The 22,468-nt window shown below is 36.1% G+C and overlaps 1 protein-coding gene across 9 annotated transcripts in view; it reads right to left on the reverse strand.

Annotated features, from left to right (window-relative positions):
- The window catches only part of VPS50 (VPS50 subunit of EARP/GARPII complex), a 141,539-nt gene that overhangs the window by 72,832 nt on the left and 46,239 nt on the right, over positions 1-22,468 (reverse strand). For 8 of the 9 annotated variants that reach the window (XR_002174828.2, XR_004528121.2, XR_012333979.1 and 5 more), the window contains exons 13-14: positions 5,781-5,913; positions 2,823-2,914 (exon numbers count right to left, since the gene is read on the reverse strand). Coding sequence is in view for 2 of the 9 variants with exons in the window: in XM_019927450.2 (XP_019783009.1) it covers positions 2,823-2,914; positions 5,781-5,913 (225 nt within the window). In the remaining 7 variants the exon portion in view is untranslated. The remainder of the gene's footprint in view (positions 1-2,822; positions 2,915-5,780; positions 5,914-22,468) is intronic. The other variant, XR_002174829.2, reaches the window with a different exon arrangement.

The raw sequence follows: 22,468 nt of genomic DNA on the forward strand, positions 1-22,468 counted from the left end.
CAATGGAATAGGAAAAATAAATCAGAAACAGTGCTAATATACACATAAAAGCTTAATAAACAGCAGTAAAAACTACTGTTTTCTGATTATTTACTTTTGTCAAGCATTATACTAAGAACTTTATATATTATCTTTATTTTTAAAACTAAAACATGATAGAAAAACATTTAAAATAAAGTCAAGGATTTATCAGGAAAATATGAACAAAATAAATACAGCAATGGTAATAATAAAGGAAACTAGAATTCACTGCAAAATGCCTAAGGAGAAAAGAGCTATTTTTTTAAATTAATAAAGAGAATTATGTACAATGAGGGTAAGTAAAGTGGTTATTAGCATTGCATCATCAATCAACATGGCATCCGAGTATAAAAACAAAAGCTGTTAGAAATAAAAGAAAAACCTGACAAAAACTACAATCATTCTGGAAGATTAAAACTCCTCTCGCAGAACAGCACAGACCAAGAAAACCACAACCAAATAAGAATATAGATGAGAATAATACATATAAATAATAAACTGCTTTAAATTTACATAGAGAACCTAATTCCCAATACAAAGAAGAAATACATGGTTATTTTTCAAATGCCCCAGGAAGAACTTTAAAAGTGGGTGGTTTATTAGGCTGTAAAGAAAATCTCAAAATCACAGAAAGAAGAAATACTCCAACCCTAATTTTCTATAGTAAAAGAAAGAAATAATAAGCATTTTAAAACTGTCACTTCTCACGTATCAAATATTTAAAGACTAAAAAGAAAATTTTGAAAGACCAAGACTTTCATATGGTTGGATATGTAAGCTCCATGAGGTCAAGGACCATGCTTTCACCACGGTGTTCTTAAACTCACAAACAGTGCGATACACATATTATGACTGATACAACCTTTTTCCCTTAAAGGTTCTGACTGAGTCAAAATGCATGGAAAATTTGCAACAATATTCTCAAAACTGAAAAGTTTTTATAATAATTATCAAGGTGATTATGATTCTGAGTTTAGTTTTATGTCAGAAATATTAACTATCTTCTTATGCTTCTCAATCATCTATCATCTCTATAATAAATTTATGATGTCAATAAACTGTCACATGCTCACTTGTGCTTTGGAATTTAGCATTTCAGATATTAGAAATATATTATGGTATGTATAGTATATATTATATAACATCCCCAGTGGGGTCTAGGGCAGTATCCCAAAATAAAACACATTTATATCCCTTCAACATATGAATGTTCACCTTAATGGGATAAATAAATACTACAAAAAGCCAAAGGACAATTCTGTTCAGACTGTGCTATCAAATGAATTCAATTCCTGCCAGGTTTTGTCTGTCAGATGTGTTCTCAAAAAACATTTATTTTTCAGAGCTTTTGCCTTTTTCAATTGCATTGAGCTCTGTAATTTCAATTTAACAAATACTAATGAGTTCCTAACGTACACAAAGTCCTGTGTAGAACTGGATGAGAATTGGGGTTGGAGGTGCAAAAGGGACTTGAAGTGGGTGGAGATGAAGATATTCTAAAACTTGAAACCTACAACATAATGATCTATATTCAAAAGCATGATGACTTTCATTAAACTGGCCAAACACTTAAATGATAATAGCTTTACTAAATCTTACATTTAACAGATATTCCTATAACAAGAATGACATCAGGTTGCCAGATTGAATAGAAACTAGCTATATAAAATACCAGGCCAATAATCCAAAGTACTTTGAATTACCAGAAATTCTATCATAGATTCTACAATTTCAACAAAGTATAATTAGAGCCTGTTAGAAGACTAAATCAGAAACAACTCATATCTGACACTAGAGAATGAGATTTTCCTTTCTGTTATATGTAACATTCAGAAAAAAGTCAGCCCCAACCCATAATTAATGGGAAACTAAAAATTTGTTTCATATGGTCATATCAGAAAACACAAAAGGCAAAGCTCTTACCACTATCACATATTGAAATATTAAAGTATAAATTCTAATAGCATATCTGCAATAGAAAGTTATCAAAAGTTAGAAGAGCACTAAATTATAACTGCTAAGTGATTCTTGAGGAAATTTATGTTTTCAGTATATATTTTCCTAAACATTTTTTTCCAAAAGAAATCCTATAAAAGATTTTCAAACTAAACATCAGCTTCATTAGAAAAATAAAAAATACATTTTAAAAGACCATAATATGGTCAAAGTGTCTATTGTCTTCTAAATTTTGAAGCAGTCCAAAAAGAACAAAGTTATCATCAAAGAAATTACACTTACCTAGGAAGTGAAAATTTTTAACAAATTAACAAATTTAGTTATCTGATAACAACTAAGCTACTAAACTGCAAAAGAAAAGCCAAGGAATACACATTCAGTCAATAAATACATAAGATTCACTCAAGGCACAAAAATCACTGACTTAGAATTCTTCATTCTGTTCTAGACTCCAACCCAACTATGTCATCTTATTATATAGTTACCCTTTTCCTGAAATTAATAGAAAAGGAAAAAAAACACACAAAATAAACAGTATCTCAATAAGAAAACAACTTCTTTAGGAAAGCACAAATCTGTTAGGTCACTAAAAGCAAAATGTAGTCAAGGAATATTTCCAATGGATATTTTCAAATTAAAACTTTTTCTACTGCCACTTATAGTCAAATATAATTGACAACTAAATTACAGAACTCAAATGGTAGACTTATTCCAAAGAAAAACTAACACATGATTAGATCTGCAGGGAAAACAAATACAGAAAACTTAAATACTGAATTTCTAAAACAACTTTGACATGAAGGTTTCTATTGCTTTTGTAAAAAAATAGTTTAAAAAAACCAAACCTGCCATATTCGTGTAAGTCCATGTTCTAATTTCTTTTTTATGTAGCCACGATCAAAATTTGTTTCTTCAGTACCCATCATATTACTCCCTTCTGAAAATAAAGTAGAAATTAGGATTAAACTCATTTGATAAGATAGACAAATTCAGACTCTGAAATGTTAAGTACTTTACACCTAAGACCACTCAGCTTATACATGATTATAGCTGGGATTCCAACTTGGGTAGTGTGATCCCAGAAACCAGATTCTTAATGACCCATATACTGCCTACTGCCAGGGCATTACAGGACCAACTAACCCAATTTTCAATTAATATGCATGTTAACAAGAGTACAGAGTGCAAAACTGCTCATGCAGTGAGGCAATGATGCATACATTTTATATTTTTCATGATCCAGAATACTTTTATCCATTCCAGGTAAATAATCTAACAATGTCCAGTTCAACAGGTAAGATCAATGAGCTGCCTCAAAATAATTCTCCCCCTAAAAGCAACTGAAAATACACATACACATTATATTTTTAAAATTATGCCTTTGTGCAAGTAAACTGTGCAGAACAACTGAGGATATGATCTCATCTTAGGCTAGCAGGGTATCCACTGGTAAGCAGCAAAAGGCCCCTTCATAGGCCAGGCCCCAGATACATGCCTAATGTACTTGTGACTACTCCTACAGCTTAAGCCATATCATCTGTATGGTCTGGCTATTAGGAACCCAGCAGCTCAGAGCAGTGCACCTGAGCTACAGCTTTAGTTTATTTAGAATGGTGAAGTGTTAGGACACCAGTAGTATCACTAGAGAACAACAACGGATGAACTCTAGAGGCCCTTTCAGCTGTATGAAGTTCTGTGAAGAATAACTTTTAAATTACTGATTCCTACAATTTTAGTCCTTAATGTGAATAAGAAAGGAAGAATTTCTGGTGAACAAATAACTTTTTACAGTACTAGATATTGTCACCTAACTATTAGACTGATCAGAGCCCTCAACATTCTTAAATTATACAGATTAGGGTGAAGGAATTTTAGCAAAGAGGACTAAGTATAGAAGGTTCAAATAGAGGTTTTTTTAAATTTATTTATTTTATTATTTTTGGCTGCGTTGGGCCTTGGTTGCTGCGTACGGGCGGCATGTGGGATCTTCCTGGACCAGGACTCAAACCGGTGTCCCCTGCATGGCAGGCAGATTCTTAACCACTGCACCACCAGGGAAGCCCTCACATAGAGTTTTAAGTTTGAATCTATACCCCAATGAAAATGCATACAATATATAATACCTGTAAACTATTAGCCTGAAGCAAAAAGTGAGCTTCACCATAATAAGTATATATTGTCTTCTATACTCTTATATCTAAAGTATGTATTAATTTTGTTCCAAACTTTTCCTTTGGTTTCTCCTTAAATAATGTACTAGAAAAAGGAAAAGAGGTGCTGAGATATCTAAACTGGTACTATATCTAGAAAAAAAGGAAGGTTGCCAAAACAAGATAAACTTTGTGGGGAAAAAATCCCTTAAGCCCAGGAATTCCCTAAGTAAAATGAAATTTAAAAAAAAAAGGGCCTATAGACATTTCATTATTATTATAATCATCTCTCTTGATCCATTTCCTTTGACGATATTAACAACAACCAGTGTAAGCACTTTCACATTTTCCCTAAACTTTATAGCAATCCTACAGGTAGATGTGTTACTACATTATGAAGCTTTTTGTTTGTTTTGTTTTCTTAACCTATCATTTTAAGGAGCAAACTGAGGCCTGGAGATGATAAAGTGACCTATTCACATTCTCGCCTTTGGTAAATAGCAGTCAAACTTTGAAGCGAGGTATCTCTGACTGCAAAGCCCATACTCCCAGAGGTAGTAGAGGAGTTGGGTAAAAATACCCAACTGGCCTAGTCTGGCCTAGAATCCTGGCTCAATGCCCCCCGTTTTCTACCTTCTCCTTTCTCTCTCTTCCTTTAAACCTCTTCCTCCCTCAACAGTATTTCTAAAAGAATGAAAATCCTTCCACAGAATTTATCTTTCTTATTTTTTGCTATCTATATTTATGAGCTTCTTATGAGTTAAGATAAATATTAAACGTATGTCTTCTATACTACCAAAATCCTATGTTTCATCAAACTAAGATTTGCGCATTCCTCCACCCACACAATCACAGAAACCAAACACTTCAGAAATTAAAAGTTACTAGAATAACTTGATTGACTAGCTATATTAAACTGTATGTAATACAAAAAAACACGTACAGTATAATTTATTTTGCCCATACTAAATACTGGTAGACTCATTTATTACTTTAAAAAGTATTTTGAATACTTAATCTTAGCTATTGTTCAAGGATAATCACTTAAGATATATAATTACATGAAGTAATTTAAACATGCCTAGTTAATATAACTTCTCAAAGATTTTCTCTTTATGACTATACCATAAACATTTAAAGTTGTATTTTGCTTGCAAAGATGGTATTTAAAAACATCATTTTTTATGAAATTTTTATGTCCTGCTATCTATTTTCAGGAAGAAAAGTATCAGTATAATTATTAATTCTTAGAATCTAGTTTTATTAGTACAACTTGAAAATTAGCAAAAAAGACTTAATATTGAACATTAGCATTAATCTTATAGTAAATTTGGACAGACCAATGTCCTACCTAGTTTGCAACTCATTTTTTTTTTAAAGTTCTTTCTTAATAACTTAGTCCTAAGGTCATCACCACATATTCCTGGAAACTTGTAATACCTATCACATAAGAAGTCCTTCGGCCCAGTTAATCCCCAAAGGTAATGGAGTTTTTATAGCAGCTGAATCACTTTCTCTGGTGAACATTTAACCTATGGTCATCATGGTCCCCGAAATTCTAAAAGTATAGCTGTCCCTTTTCTTTCTCCTTACTCCAGAAATACGGCATATTTATAGTTCAGTTTTTAAAATCAAATCAAAATAATTTCCTACCAGAAGCAGAAGTAGTATCTTCACTGTCATGCTTTTCATGCCATTCCATAGTTCTGTAATAGCTGAGCATAACCTCCCACAGTGCTTTGCACAGGTCAGCAAGGCATGGAATATAGCTGTCTGGTGTAACATGCTGAAGAAAATGACAAGAGACAACTTTCAAATTATCATGTTTAACACAAAGTTAATCAAAATAAAATGTTATGGTGTCAATCAAATGCACTCAAGAATTAGATAAGAAAATTTCTTCCACTGATATATCTAAAAATAAAGTTCAATGGCAAGAAAATTTTGTTCAAGTAATTCCTATTTCAACATGGCTTTTTAGTATTCATTAGGAGTATCAGTCCATATACTATGAATCCACATACTACTGAATGGCAAGTGCTCTCATAACCAGGAGTGCAAACTTCCCCAAATATATTTTTTCAAAGCCATGTTCTTAGCATGAAATGCAGCTTTACACTCACCCTTGGACCCAAGTTACAACTTGCAAAAAGGTGGTCATAATTTTTACAAGTCAATCATTTTATTTATGTAAATTAAGTAAATAACTTTGACAATCTGCAAATTCTGTAAATCACATGGATATAGATATTTCATATTTGACAACAGCATTTTAAAATGTTTTATATAACATGGCTATGAAACAATATGTGGTCCAAAATCTTCTCCCTAAAGGAAATGCATGGATTTTTCTCCCTCTATCCTTTGTAAAAACTATCAGTTTCTCATTCTGTCCTTTTTTTCTGCAGGTAGAATAATGCCTCGATTCTATTTTGCAGGCTTTCTGTCTGTCACAGTGGAGCATCTGCTCCATCATTTGAGATTTCGTAGCATTTCTTCAATTTGTAATCAATCAACCACCACTGATCATGCTGATAAAACAGTGAAAGGCTAATAAGACTATGATCCAAGCCCTCCAAAATAAATAGCTAGTAGAAATAAGCTATATAGAAAGTATAGCTATGGTGTTATTGATGCTCAGGAAATCCCAGTTGGTAGTCGTCCTCTCTCTTTCAAAAAGTATTTTTTCTCTCCATAATGATTTCCCCCACCTCTAAATTCCCCATTTACTAAAACATTCATTCATCAAGCAATTAATAAAAATACTAATTTGTATGACTCAGCAAGTATACTTTTGTATAGGCATGTCAAATCTCTGAAACTCAACTAAGAAGTAGTAAAATAAAGGCGCTGTTAACCACTGGAGTCAGGCTGCCCAAGTGGGGCTTATGCCAAGAACAGTACAACGGTTCAATCTTATAGGATCTATTAACAATCTGTCACATTAATAGGTCTAAGAAGAAAAACAAAATGATTGTCCCCAAACATGCTGAAAACCCTTTTTCAGGGTTTGACAAAATTCAACAGTCATTCCTAATAATAACTCATGAGAAAATAAAAACAGATAAACACTTCCCTAAGATGAGGAAGCTTTAGTGCATATCCACTGTGGTCAGGAAGAAGACAAGAATGTCCACTATCTCCACTACTTTTTTTTTTTTTTTTTTGCGGTACGCAGGCCCCTCACCGCTGTGGCCTCTCCCGTTGTGGACCACAGGCTCCGGACGCACAGGCCCAGCGGCCATGGCTCACAGGCCCAGCCGCTCCGCTGCATGTGGGATCTTCCCGGACCGGGGCACGAACCCGCATCCCCTTCATTGGCAGGCGGACCCTCAACCACTGTGCCACCAGGGAAGTCCTCCACAACTTTTTAACAATGTTCTTGAGGTATTAGCCAATGCAATTAGACTAGAGAAAATGATAAGACGCAAAAGAACAGGAAAAGAAGAAATAAAACTACTTCTATCTGTAAATGACATAATATACCTAGAATAAAATTCCTAGAGAATGAATGATAAAACTCAAACAGTAAAAGAATTCAGCAAAGGGCTTCCCTGGTGGCGCAGTGGTTGAGAGTCCGCCTGCCGATGCAGGGGACACTGTTTGTGCCCCGGTCCGGGAGGATCCCACATGCTGTGGAGCGGCTAGGCCCGTGAGCCATGGCCGCTGAGCCTGCGCGTCCGGAGCGTGTGCTCCGCAACGGGAGAGGCCACAACAGTGAGAGGCCCGCGTACCGCAAAAAAAAAAAAAAAAAAAAAAAAAATTCAGCAAGTAGCAGGTTATAAAATTAACATATAAAAATAACAGAATTCATATACACAAATAATAACTATTTAGAAGATACAATGAATGAGAAATCACTTATAATAAAAAAGATAAAAATTTTAGGAATAAACTTAACAAAAAATGATCCAAAATTATATGAAGAAAACTGAAAGACATGGGCTTCCATGGTGGCGCAGTGGTTGAGAGTCCGCCTGCCAATGAAGGGGACGTGGGTTCGTGCCCAGTCCGGGAAGATCCCACATGCCGCGGAGCGGCTGGGCCCGTGAGACATGGCTGCTGAGCCTGCGTGTCCGGAGCCTGTGCTCCACAACGGGAGGGGCCGCAGCGGTGAGAGGCCCGCGTAACGCAAAAAAAAAAACAAAACTGAAAGACATAAAGGTAGACTTGAACAAATAGAAAGACATCCCTCACTCTTGGTTAGGATGTCTCAACATCAGAGATGTCAATTCTCCCTAGATTAATTTATGAATTTACTGAGATACCAATAAAAACAATCCAGAAATAGATCTAGCCTCATATAAAAATATGGTATATGATAAAGATAGCATCTCATATCACTTAAGTGAAGACAGTCTTTTTCATTAATAGTGTTGGGACAACTGGATGGTCAGTTGGAAAAGACTAAATTAGATCTACTCCTCACACCACCCACAGGAACAAACTCCAAATGGATAAGACAGCTGAACCTAAAAAATAAAACTATACTAGCACCCAAAGAAAACATGAGTTAATTCTTCTCTCACCTTGATATAGGTAAAGGCTTTGTAATTATGACTCAAAATTCAGTGGTAATAAAAGTAAAATTTGATAAATTTTACTACATAAAAATTTTTATAAATTTTGTATAACAACAAAAAAACAACAGTAAACAAATCAAATGATAAACTTGAAAAAAGTATTCACAATACATGTCACAATAAAAAAAATCTCACATTTATAATGAACACTTAAAGATTTGGGGGGAAAAGACCAAAAATCCTATAGAAAAATGGGAAGAAGATATAAACACACTTAACAGAGATATAAAGATGGCCCTTAAATATTTGAAAACATATCCAACTTCACTCATAATAGGGCAAATGTAAATTAAAACTACAGTAAGAAACAAATTCTCACTCATCAGATCAGTGCAAATTTTAAAGCTGACCATTAACAAAGATTCTCCCCTTGACCAAACTCTAGCCGGCTCCCTGAGCCCTCTCCTTCAATAGTCCTCAATCTTGACCTACAAAGAATTGAACAAGACACTAATGTAGTTTCTAGCAGCTCACGGCCACAACTCTAGGATGACCCTAGAACCCCTTAAAGTGCTTGCCTGAGAAAAGTCAAGGCTGCCAAAAGAATATATTGTTTGTTCCAGCTAAAACCTGAAGATAGGGCCCCTGTCTCCCAGTCTCTGAGGGAGAAGGTGGGAGCCTAATCCAGATGGGTTTCACATGAACCAAGCCCCCTTTTTTTTTTTTGTAATTTTTCACTTCCTTGCTTCTTCTGAGCCCCTGCTCATCCCCCTTCCTAGTCCCTCTTTCTCCCTTTACAATGCCCAGTGACGCCTGTACAAATGGAAGCTGAGTTCAGTTCACAATGGATTCTTCTCCCCATTACAACAGTATATTACTGATTGAAATCTGTCCATACCACTTTAGTGTCCAGTTTTGTTTATCTTTGATACCATATATACTCTGTTGGCAAGGCTGTGAACAAAAAAAACAGGAACTCTCATCCACTGCTGGTGGGAACGCAAAACGATACAATCCTCTGGAAATGAATTTGACATTATCTAACAAAACCACACTGTCTAACAAAACTACATGTGTATTTTCCCTTTGACCCAGCAATCTCACTTCTAGGAATTTATCCTGAAGGTGTACTTCAAACAATGTAAAAACACATATGCACAAGGTTATTCATTGAAGGATTATCTGTAACTGCAAAATACTGGAATCTATCTAAATGTCCAAACACAGGAGATCAGCTGGATAAACTTCACACACACAAAAGAGCACTTTGCAACTGTGAAAAATAATGATAAGCAGACATATACATTTTAAAAAATTTTTAAATAAAAAATTTTCCCTTTCATATGATACATATACATGTGAGAAAGGGAAAAGTTTTTATATATATATGTATGTCATAAGAAATAGAAAAAAAATTAATGATATATTTGCCTATCATCAAAAAAATAAACACAGTGAATATAAAGAAGAAAACACTGAAGTCAGTTACCTGTAAGAGGTGGCGTGGGGAATAAAAATGGAAGGAACACAGGAGGGAGTGACACTTCTGAGAATACCGAATTGGCTATGGGTACCTATTTGCAGAAAAATTAGAATAGCTATCCAGATTTACACATGGCTTGCAGAGATCAACACAAATATTTCTGCATATTTATGCCATAATTTGGGGTAACTTTTTATGTCGACTTTCCCTGTTTACTATTATAATTACTACCTTTACAATGAACCAGTCTTGCTTTTTTCCTTGGTTTATTTTTACCACATCATTACAACTGACATAGCTCTCATACCACACACATGTAATGAAAACCGATAATGATGCACAAGGTCAGGAAAAAGCTAAAAGCAGAGGACAAAGAAAAGCAAAAATCACAAAAACATTCTGGGCTGCAACTCAAAAATCATTCACCGGAATAAAGGTACTGTTCTACAAACTTTCATAAACTCAACTTTGCATAAATTTGTGTTTATATTATGCAAATAAATTTAATCTAATTATATCCCAACATATCTTTCTGACAGATAAAAGGAAGGCAGTGTTAGTCTTACTTTTCCCAAAGAAAAATTATAACTATACAAATAATTGTGCTATAGCCCATCAATTAACTTTTATAATACTTGCCACAGTTTAACAAACCAGAAAATTGAAACTTGGAACTACTACCTTCTATTCTCCACCCAACCACTGTCTAGCTATATCATTTGCCTATTTATTCAAGGAAAAGGAGGTTCTTTACGGTGTTAACTCTTGACTATTTGCTAAACTTTAATGGGTTTGGATGAGAGTATACACACAGAAATGTTTATAGCAAATTTTTTTCAGAAAACGTTGAAATTATTAAGTGAAATTATACCAAGCTTTTTCTCACCAAACTTACTCAAGTGTAAATAATTCACAAATCTAGCTAGGCCAGTGCCCACGGCTAAAAGTCTCCCAAACTTATCTTCAAGTATGTTCATATGTACAAACATAAGACTATGATGTACTGAGCAAGATGATTCTTACCTAAATTTATATTCTAAAATAGAAACAAATGTATAGATTCATTACACTAAATACACAGAAAGTAAATAGTTTACGGAAAAAGGCAAGGTGGGATAGATATATAAATATAGTTTTTAATAGATTTAAGCCAAAATGTGTTCATCTCTGTACTTGAAGACTATGCTGACAATAAGAGTCATTTCATGCAAATCAAAACTACAATGAGATATCATCTCACACCAGTCAGAATGGTCATCATCAAAAAATCTAGAAACAATAAATGCTGAAGAGGGTGTGGAGAAAAGGCAACACTCTTGCACGGCTGGTGGGAATGTGAATTGGTACAGCCACTATGGAGAACAGTATGGAGGTTCCTTAAAAAACTACAAATAGAACTACCATATGACCCAGCAATCCCACTATGGGGCATATACCCTGAGAAAACCATAATTCAAAAAGAGTCATGTACCAAAATGTTCATTGCAGCTCTATTTACAATAGCCCGGAGATGGAAACAACCTAAGTGCCCATCATCGGATGAATGGATAAAGAAGATGTGGCACATATATACAATGGAATATTACTCAGCCATAAAAAGAAACGAAATTGAGCTATTTGTAATGAGGTGGATAGACCTAGAGTCTGTCATACAAAGTAAGTCAGAAAGAGAAAAACAAATACCGTATGCTAACACATATATATGGAATTTAAGAAAAACAAAATGTCATGAAGAACCCTAGCGGTAAGACAGGAATAAAGACACAGACCTACTAGAGAATGGACTTGAGGATATGGGGAGGGGGAAGGGTAAGCTGTGACAAAGAGAATGGACTACTAGAGAAAGGACTTGAGGATATGGGGAGGGGGAAGGGTAAGCTGTGACAAAGCGAGAGAGAGGCATGGACATATATACACTACCAAACGTAAGGTAGATAGCTAGTGGGAAGCAGCCGCATAGCACAGGGAGATCAGCTCTGTGCTTTGTGACCGCCTGGAGGGGTGGGATAGGGAGGGTGGGAGGGAGGGAGACGCAAGAGGGAAGAGATATGGCAACATATGTGTATGTATAACTGATTCACTTTGTTATAAAGCAGAAACTAACACACCATTGTAAAGCAATTATACTCCAATAAAGATGTAAAAAAAAAAGAGTCATTTCATTTAAAGTTGGACTCCAGAAACCACTTTCCCCTATACTGTGCAATCAACTAGTGTCAATTCTCAAAGCAACAAATGCTTCTGATGCCTTTAATACCTTATCACTAAAATCATTCATAACTAGTGCTCTCTCGTTAATTTATAAAAATCACCTCCAAATTTCAAATAGAGAAACTTATTACACAGACATGTGTGAACCATAACTATAACAAGACAGATTCAAAGAAACCAACAAATATGTAAATAATTGTATAAGTAGTCAAAAAATAAAAGGCAGGCCAAGAAGAGAATCTGAGTTTCTGAATTACAACTTCCACTTAGACATCAATCCTTCTTCACACCAGCAGAGCATAACAGAAAGAGAACTAGACAAGAAATTGGAAGCCCTGCATCCCAGCCAGCACCAATTCTACAACTTACCAGTCACATGCCCTTAGATAGTAAACCACTCTGGGTATCTTAGGTTCACCTTTCATGAAACAGTGTTAGAGATTCCTGGATCTGCTACCTCTTCATTGGTTTAATCCATTCACTTATTACTAGATACCTAACACTGAAACTCAGTTCGAGTCCCAATTAATGGGTGATTCATTTAGTATAAAACCAGGAATACCAAGGCAGAGGAGTGCCATATTGCAATTCCAGTTCAATGTTCTTACCACATAGCAATGATAGCAACGGAAGCCTTGAATTAAGCAATTTAGAAAATATTCACACAGTGAGACACCCCAAAGAACTAAATAGCATGTCTTAAAATTTTTTTAAGAATATATGGAAAATAGAGGGCTTCCCTGGTGGCGCAGTGGTTGGGAGTCCACCGGCCGATGCAGGGGACGCGGGTTCGTGCCCCGGTCTGGGAAGATCCCACATGCGGCAGAGCGGCTGCGCCCAGGGACCATGGCCGCTGGGCCCGCGTGTCCGGAGCCTGTTGCTCCGCGGCGGGAGAGGCCACAGTGGTGAGAGGCCTGCGTACCGCAAAAAAAAAAAAAAAAAAGAATATATGGGAAATAGAAATTTACTTATCAAACATTTCTCTGTGTTCCAGAGCTATTTTCCACTTCCATTCTAAAGCTAGTAGTACCAATTTATTCAGGAAAGGTTGAGAGGTGAAAAGAAGAGAGGAAAAAGGTGTAGTATTTCAGAACTATCAAAGATCATGCAGAAAAGGAGGAATATTTTAAGTAACCTAGTTTTTTTTTTTTTTTTTGTAACTCACAACCTCCATACAGATAACATACATGTCTAGTAACCAGTGATCACAGGTAACAAATATCCTGGGGGGTCAGGATTTAGAGAAGATTCACAAATCCAGATGTTACAATGCAAAAAGCTCAACACAGCATTACAACTAACCTTCACTATTCAAACATCAAAAGTCACTCCTTAATCAAATCTTGATTAACACTTTCACAGAATCCACAGATCTGATTTCCAATCTCATCACTATCAGTTAAGAGTAAAACTTTGTACCTCCCATCTCTCCTATTAACCATCCCAACCAACCTACCTGGTCAAAATTAAAATCATGAAGTTAGCTTGTTAAAACCAGCAACATCTCAGCCTTAATTATAAATAATAAATTTAATAAGAATCTAGAGGCCATTTTCACAGAACAGTGTAAATCCAGAAATGAATATATGCAGCCTTTTCAAACCTGAAGCACACAATGAAAAAAATGTCACCTTTTGAAAGTTGCTTCGGTGCAAAGTGGTAAATATGGAAAAAAGAGGCCGCTAAATTTAGCCTTTTAGTTCACATTAATTTACTTTTATACCCATCAGAAATCTCTATTACCAATTACCTCCAAAAATTTCAGGAAGATGATTTTTTTATATTAAAACATCAAAATAAAAATTCTTAGGAGTATCCTTAAAGTATTATTATGCTCTTGTTTCACTTTGATTTATCACTCTAATCACATCCTGACAAACGTAAAGGGAGCAGATGTTTGGCATCCTCACAGAGATTTAAAACTCGTAGTGCTGCCATCCCCACCCCCATCCAAACACACAAACACACACACACACACACACACACACACACACACTCACTAATAGATGGATTTCAAAGAAAACAACAAAGGCTTATCAGCATCTTTAGATGAATGCTATTAGCACAGTGAGCTCACATCACCAGAAGCTGCTGGAAAGGACTACTGTTTAGCTGGGAGGTTTCTGGAAATATGTTGCAGGTCAAAACAGCACTAGGCCCAGGGAGCTAAAAATATCTCTGGGAAGGCTGAACTCTGGACCTAAATAAGTGGCTGGGCCAAGCAATTACAAGATCTCTCCAACCTCTAATTACTTCTGCAAGGACCAAGCTGTACAAAATATGAATAGCTTAGGTACTTTCTAATCATTGGAAATTAGAGTGGTGCTCAGTATAGTGAACTGGATGGCACATATTTGGGCATGGGTCCCAACTCTGTGACTTACTTGGTCATGACTCCAGCATTTCACTTCATATATTAATGCCAAGGGATAAAGCAAATAACCTAGAGTCTCTCTGAAGCTTTAAAAACTATGACTCTCCATAGGTAAAATATGCATATGCTATAGCAAAACTTTCCTTATACTAAACTAGATTCATTCATAATTTAAAAACATGAAGTCCAAGCCACAACAATCAGAGAAGAAAAAGAAATAAAAGGAATCCAAGTCAGAAAACAAGAAGTAAAACTGTCACTGTTTGCAGATGACATGATACTACACATAAAAAAATCATAAAGATGCCACCAGACAACTACTGGTGCTGGTCAATGAATTTGGTAAAGCTGTAGGATACAAAATTAATGCATGAAAGCTCTTGCATTCTTACACACTAACAACGAAAGATCAGAAAGAGAAATTAAGGAAACAATTCCATTTATCAGTACAACAAAAAGAATAAAATACCTAGGAATAAACCTACCTAAGGAGGCAAAAGACCTGTATGCAGAAAACTGTAAGATAATGATGAAAGAAATCAAAGACGACACAAAGATGGAGAGATAAACCATGTTCTTAGACTGGAAGAATCAATATTGTGAAAATGACTAAAATACCCAAAGCAAGCTACAGATTCAATGCAATCCCTACCAAATTACCAATGGCACTTTTCACAGAATTAGAATAAAATTTTTTTTAATTTTTATGGAAACACAAAAGACCCTGAAGAGCCAAAGCAATCTTGAGAAAGAAAAACAGAACTGGAGGAATCAGGCTGCCTGACTCCAGACTAAACTACAAAGCTACAAAGTAATCAAGACAGTATGTATGGTACTGGCACAAAAACAGAAATATAGATCAATGAAACAGGATAGAAAGCCCAGAGATAAACCCACGCACCTATGGTCAACTAACCTAAGACAAAGGAGGCAAGGATATACAATGGAGAAAAGACAGTCTCTTCAATAAGTGGTGCTGGGAAAACTGGACAGCTACATGTAAAAGAATGAAATCAGAACATTTCCTAACACCATACACAAAAATAATCTCAAAATGGATTAGAGACCTAAATGTAAGGCCAGACACTATAAAACTCTTAGAGGAAAACATAGGCAGAACACTATATGACATAAATCACAGCAAGATCCTTTTTGACCTCCTAGAGAAATGGAATTAAAAACAAAACTAAACAAATGGGACCTAATGAAACTTCAAAGCTTTTGCACAGCAAAGGAAACCATAAACAAGACGAAAAGACAACCCTCAAAATGGGAGAACATATTTGCAAACAAACCAACGGACAAAGGATTAATCTCCAAAATATATAAACAGTTCATGCAGCTCAATATTTAAAAAACAACCCAATCCAAAAATGGGCAGAAGACCTAAATAGACATTTCTCCAAAGAAGACCAACAGATGGCCAAGAAGCACATGAAAAGCTGCTCAACATCACTAATTATTAGAGAAATGCAAATCAAAACTACGATGAGGTATCACCTCACACCAGTCAGAATGGCCATCATCAAAAAATCTACAAACGCCAAATGCTGGAGAGGGTGTGGAGAAAAGGGAACCCTCTTGCACTGTTGGTGGGAATGTAAATTGATACAGCCACTGTGGAGAACAGTATGGAGGTTCCTTAAAAAACTAAAAATAGAACTACCATACAACACAGCAATCCCACTCCTGAGCATATACCCAGAAAAAACTGTAATTCCAAAAGATACACGCACCCCATGTTCACTGCAGCACTATTTACAATAGCCAGGACATGGAAGCAACCTAAATGACCAAAAACAGAGGAATGGATAAAGAAGATGTGGTACGTATATACACTGGAATATTACTCAGCCATAAAAAGGAACAAAATTGTGCCATTTGCAGAGACATGGATAGACCTAGAGTCTGTCATACAGAGTTAAGTCAGTCAGAAAGAGAAAAACAAATATTGTATATTAACACATATATGTGGAATCTAGAAAAATGGTACAAATGAACCTATTTGCAAAGCTGAAATGGAGACACAGACGTAGAGAACAAATGTATGGACACCAAGGGGGGATATGGGGAGTGGGATGAACTGGGAGATTGGGACTGACATATATACACTACTATGTATAAAATAGATAACTAATGAGAACAGACTGTATAGCACAGGGAACTCTACTCAGTGCTCTGTGGTGACCTTAATGGAAAGGAAATCCAAAAAAGAGGGGATATATGTATACATATAGTTGATTCACTTTGTTGTACAGCAGAAACTAACACAACATTGTAAAAAACAAAACAAAACAAAAAACACAACAACACAAACATCTTGGTGAAAAAAGTCATTCTCATCTCCCAGGCATTTTATCATTAATACTAAATATGTATTTACACATGAAGACATATGTAATATGTATGGTATGAATGATGCCAACTTGGAACTAAGTAACTAGTACCCTCTAAATTGTGAAATACACAGAAGGGGGCTCCTTTACTACCATCCTCAGTTTTGTCTAATTGCTGCTAAATGGCCTTAATCAAATGGAAAGCTTAATACTATAAAACAAGCAAAGCTTGTGTTATCAGAATATATAATTTATCTTTCAAAGTTTCAAGTAATAAAATGCTGTGAAACCCTATGCTAAGATTATCACCAAAAATGGGCAGTATTTAAATGTAAAAAGACCAACTAAGAATATGGTTTCTTGGCAGGTTTTGAGAATGGCTTTTTACCAGTAAATTATTTTGTTTCTGCTGGTAGCTGTGTACCACGTGTTAAAAATAGGTTGGCTCTTTAACATTTACCCCCATCCTACACACACACACACACACACACACACACACACACACACACAAAATCACCCAGCAGTCTAAGTTACATTGATAGTTTTAAGGGTTCATAGACTTGGACATCACACCTGAGCCAGTTTCAAGTGACTAGAAAACCCCTGCACTTCCAGCCAAGAGAGGGAAAGCTGGTTACTCAGATAACAGCAGCCCAAAGCATGTTCTCCATAGGCACTCATTAGTTCCAGCGTATGGCAGAAACCACCAAATCATCATACTTGGTTGAATCCAGTTAAACCAAGCCAGACAACCTACTGTTCCTTTCACTTGCCCTATGCTCTTCTTTCATGCCATTGCTCAGGATATTTCCTCTGTATCCCTGTACTCAGCCACATACATCGTGCTTCTTGAAATCCAAAACCAACTCAAAACTTGCAGGCTCCTCTTTTGCCTCCTTAAACCCTTAAAGAACTGTATTGATCCCATTGACACTACTGTATATGTTGTTTGAACTTTTCTTATTCTACCTCTGATCATAATTAGTATGACCTTACTAGGTTTCAAACTCTTTATAACCATATTTACCCTTGCTGAGCTGAACCCATTACTTGACTGATTAACAAAAGCTGGGTAGTGACAAGGGAAACTGGTTTACACTAAGTCAGAGCACTAAGAAAGTGGAATCTTGCATCTTCTACCAGCATCCATGAAACAGTAACAGGCTAGCTTGTTAATCTGCAAGTAGGATAAAATTTCAGACCCTTCACAGTTCTTGACAATCCAAAGAGTAAATGGCAGGGAAAAAGGAAGAGACGGATAAACTTTCCTTATCTTTTCATCATTAAGTTTTGAATATTTAAAATTACCAAAACTTATTTTTTATTTTACCTTAAATATTTAGAAACCAATATATAACTCTTATATTAAAAAAATATAGGGGCTTCCCTGGTGGCGCAGTGTTTGACAGTCCGCCTGCCAATGCAGGGGACACGGGTTCAAGCCCTGGTCTGGGAAGATCCCACATGCCGCGGAGCAACTAGGCCCGTGAGCCACAACTACTGAGCCTGCGCACCTGGAGCCTGTGCTCCGCAACAAGAGAGGCCACGATAGTGAGAGGCCCGCGCACCGCGATGAAGAGTGGCCCCCGCTTGCCACAGCTAGAGTAAGCCCTCGCACAGAAACGAAGACCCAACACAGCCATAAATTAATTAATTAATTAATTAAAAAAATATATATATAACTCATATAAAAAATTAGCTGGGTGCTACTATATAAGTGGTAAGAATGTGACATCTGAATTCTTAGAGTATTTTAAAACTGATCTGATAAAGCAATCAAGTAAATAGCATTATTCCTCCAACTGAAAAGGTTTCTCTAGTAAGAAAGGAAAGGTCCACTCACCTATCCAACCAAATCAACCAAATTAACCTCAACAATCAATTAAATGTCCCTGTTTAATTTCCTTCACATGCTAAATATGCTTGAGTGACAAGCTACATAAATTAGTATTGATATGCTACCTTCTGGTATCTGACAATTAAGCTATTAAATATAAAATACTCAGCATTCATGTGCACAGGAAAAAGGATAAAAGCAGACACTACTGATGAGGAGCATAATTTGAAACACACTTTCTAGAGGGCAATTTTGGAAATATAAACCAAAGCCTTTGGCAATGCAATTTTATTTTTCATTATTTATCCTAAAGAAATAATTAATGATGTGTGCAAAGATTTAGCTTTAAAAATATTTACTACAGGGCTTCCCTGATGGTGCAGTGGTTGAGAGTCCGCCGGCCGATGCAGGGGACACGGGTTCGTGCCCCGGCCTGGGAAGATCCCACATGCCGCGGAGCGGCTGAGCCCATGAGCCATGGCCGCTGAGCCTGCGCATCCGGAGCCTGTTCTCCGCAACGGGAGAGGCCACAACAGTGAGAGGCCCGTGTACCGCAAAAAAAAAAAAAAAGAAAAAAAAAAAAGAAAAAAAATTTTACTACAGTGTTATTTATATTATTTCCAACTTTTGTCATTATGATCATCAAAGAATAAGAAACTGGTTAATTAATCCACAGGATCTCTTACAATGAAGTACTGTCAAGCCACTAAAAGGTATGTGCATAGCATATTTACTGAAATGAAAAATTGTTTATAAAGCAGCAAGTGGAAAAAAATGTTCTAAATCTCTGTGTACAGCATAATCCTACTTTAAAAAGCTATTTGCTTATATACACATTAAAAGAACCAGCTCTGCATACAGAAATATTATTTTTTATTTTCTTCCTTTGCTTATCTGTATTTTCCTACAATCAATGTTTTAGGTGTATAATTTAAAATACATGTATTTTAAGAGTAAATATATTAATTAATGATTGCTGAATCTGAGCGACTACTTATATAATCAGTATTCTAACTCCATAAAGACTGTGAGTGATATAAAAACATATAAAGAGACTAGTTTAAGAAGTCAGAAAACAGAAAAAGGGTAAGGAGGCAGTTAATTCTACAGAAAACCCAAAACAAGATGGTTACTACAATGAACATTAAATTTAGCACTGAAATTCCTGGCAGTTTATCATCATAGAGAGTTTGTATACTCTCATACTATTTGATAAGAGAAAATATATTAATTCTTCACAACAGAAAGTGCCCTGAGAATTTAAGAACAGAAATAGCTTTTTGTCTCAAAAGAGGAAATTTCTCTAGGCTCTTATATGAACATCAAAATAAACTATACCTTCAACAGAGATCTTACTAAAAATATTTATTGACCCTCAAACTGCCACTGAATTACAATTCAATATCAAGAGGTAGTATTTATAAGCATCAAAAATTTAAAAACTAGAAGAATGGAACATTTGATGAGCCTTTAGTTGGTCTTTCTATGATGTATGCATGTAAAAAACCTGTAAAAGTACATGGCATGGAAAAAGTGCTCAATGTTGGTTTTCTTTCCCTCTCACTTAATCAAATCTGAAAATTGATTAAGTCAACACCGCACAAGTTAGAGACGAAGAGGTCAATCCAATATACTTAAGAAACATTTACTAAACACCTCCAAAGGTGCCGAAAGGAGAAAATACATATTGAAATTATTTCAGAAAGCTTTTTCTAAAAGAAACATTACATTTTCCCCCAAAGTATTATTACATTAACAAGTTCATTTCAAAAACAGAACTCAGGGGCTTCCCTGGTGGCGCAGTGGTTGAGAGTCCGCCTGCCGATGCAGGGGGCACGGGTTCGTGCCCGGGGCCAGGAGGATCCCGCGTGCCGCGGAGCGGCTGGGCCCGTCGGCCGTGGCCACTGAGCCTGCGCGTCCGGGGCCTGTGCTCCGCGGTGGGAGAGGCCACGGCAGTGAGAGGCCCGCGTGCCGCAAAAAAAAAAAAAAAAAAAAAAAAAAAAAAAAAAAAACCAGAACTCAAAACTCATTAAAAGCATTTCGAAATGAACAGTTGAAAAATGGTTGAGAACACTGCAGCCAGCTTAGCCAGCTCTATTATCATAAAATTAATCAACAGTATCCTAATTAACATCTTGAAATAAGCTCCCAAGGGAAACCCATCAGCCTGCCAAAAAAAAAGTTAAAAAAACTTTTTTTTTTTTAAAAACCGATGCATACTTCATAAACTTTCAAAAAACCTACAAAATGTTTCTCTACAAGGTCACTAAATAAAGAGCTTCCACTTGGTGTCTTTAAATCTCTCCACAAACTGGTGTGAACATGTAGGGTACATCAATGTATTGATAAACGCAATCACAAAGAGGCTTTTTAATCAGATAAAATAACCACTATGCCCCTTTACATTGGCCCTTGCCAGAAATGAGATTTAATTCTCATTTGCAACTTTTGCTTCTAAGGAGTAGTCCTTTATTTGTGCTTCAAGATAATGTACATATTTTTTAAAAGAGCCTAAATTACTGATCTAAAAACTCTTAAGTCAATACATTCAAGAAAAAACAGGAAACTAGACAAAGATAAACTATAAAAAGAAAAATTGTGCCTTTAATTAAATCACTTAGAAATTACAGTTTAGTAAAGAAAGTACATTCAGTTACAAAATGACTTCAAAAAGTTCAAAGTCAACTAAACTTTTAAACTTAGAGCAACGGTGACAGAACACAAATGGCAGACACTTCATAATGGGACAGTATGCTGCTGGCCTTAAGAACGCTGAAGTTCTCTGTTTACCAGAGAAAATAAAAAACAGAACACTAATTTTGCCCCAGGTTTCTTTGTAAAGGAATGTCCAAAAAGATGGTAAAAAAAAGGAGTTCAATTTCATTCTAGCCCATTTAGTAATAGACTGACATCTGTGAGTGGTTTAAAACAATACTGTGGGGCTTCCCTGGTGGCACAGTGGTTAAGAATCTGCCTGCCAGTGCAGGGAACATGGGTTCAAGCCCTGGTCCAGGAAGATCCCACATGCCACAGAGCAACTAAGCCCATGTGCCTCAACTACTGAGCCTACGCTCTAGAGCCCGCGAGCCACAACTACTGAAGCCCGCGTGCCTAGAGCCCGTGCTCCGCAACAAGAGAAGCCACTGCAATGTGAAGCCCGCACACCGCAACAAAGAGTAGCCCCCGCTCGCTGCAACTAGAGTAAGCCCACGCGCAGCAACGAAGACCCAACACAGCCAAAAATAAATTTATATTAAAAAAAAATTGATAAAATACTGTGAATAAGAACAAGCAGATGATTATCTCTTTTCATTTCCAATCTCTTTCCATTTAAAGGAAACAAAATGTTCCCCTGTTTACAGAAACACTATCCCTCTATCAACTCTGATCAGTATACTATTTCATTTATTTCAATTTTTTTTTTTTTTTTTTTTAGCTTCTGTGATTATTACTCATAACCATTATCACTGTTGTCAAGTGCTCAGCAAACGGACAGAAAGGCTACTATTACCAGACCCTGTGCTGAGCAGAAGGGATCAACAGTAAGATCCGTGGCCACATTCCATAAGGCAGAGGG

The sequence above is a fragment of the Tursiops truncatus genome, chromosome 9 (assembly GCF_011762595.2).
Source record: "Tursiops truncatus isolate mTurTru1 chromosome 9, mTurTru1.mat.Y, whole genome shotgun sequence".
In the NCBI taxonomy this organism is placed as follows: domain Eukaryota; kingdom Metazoa; phylum Chordata; class Mammalia; order Artiodactyla; family Delphinidae; genus Tursiops; species Tursiops truncatus.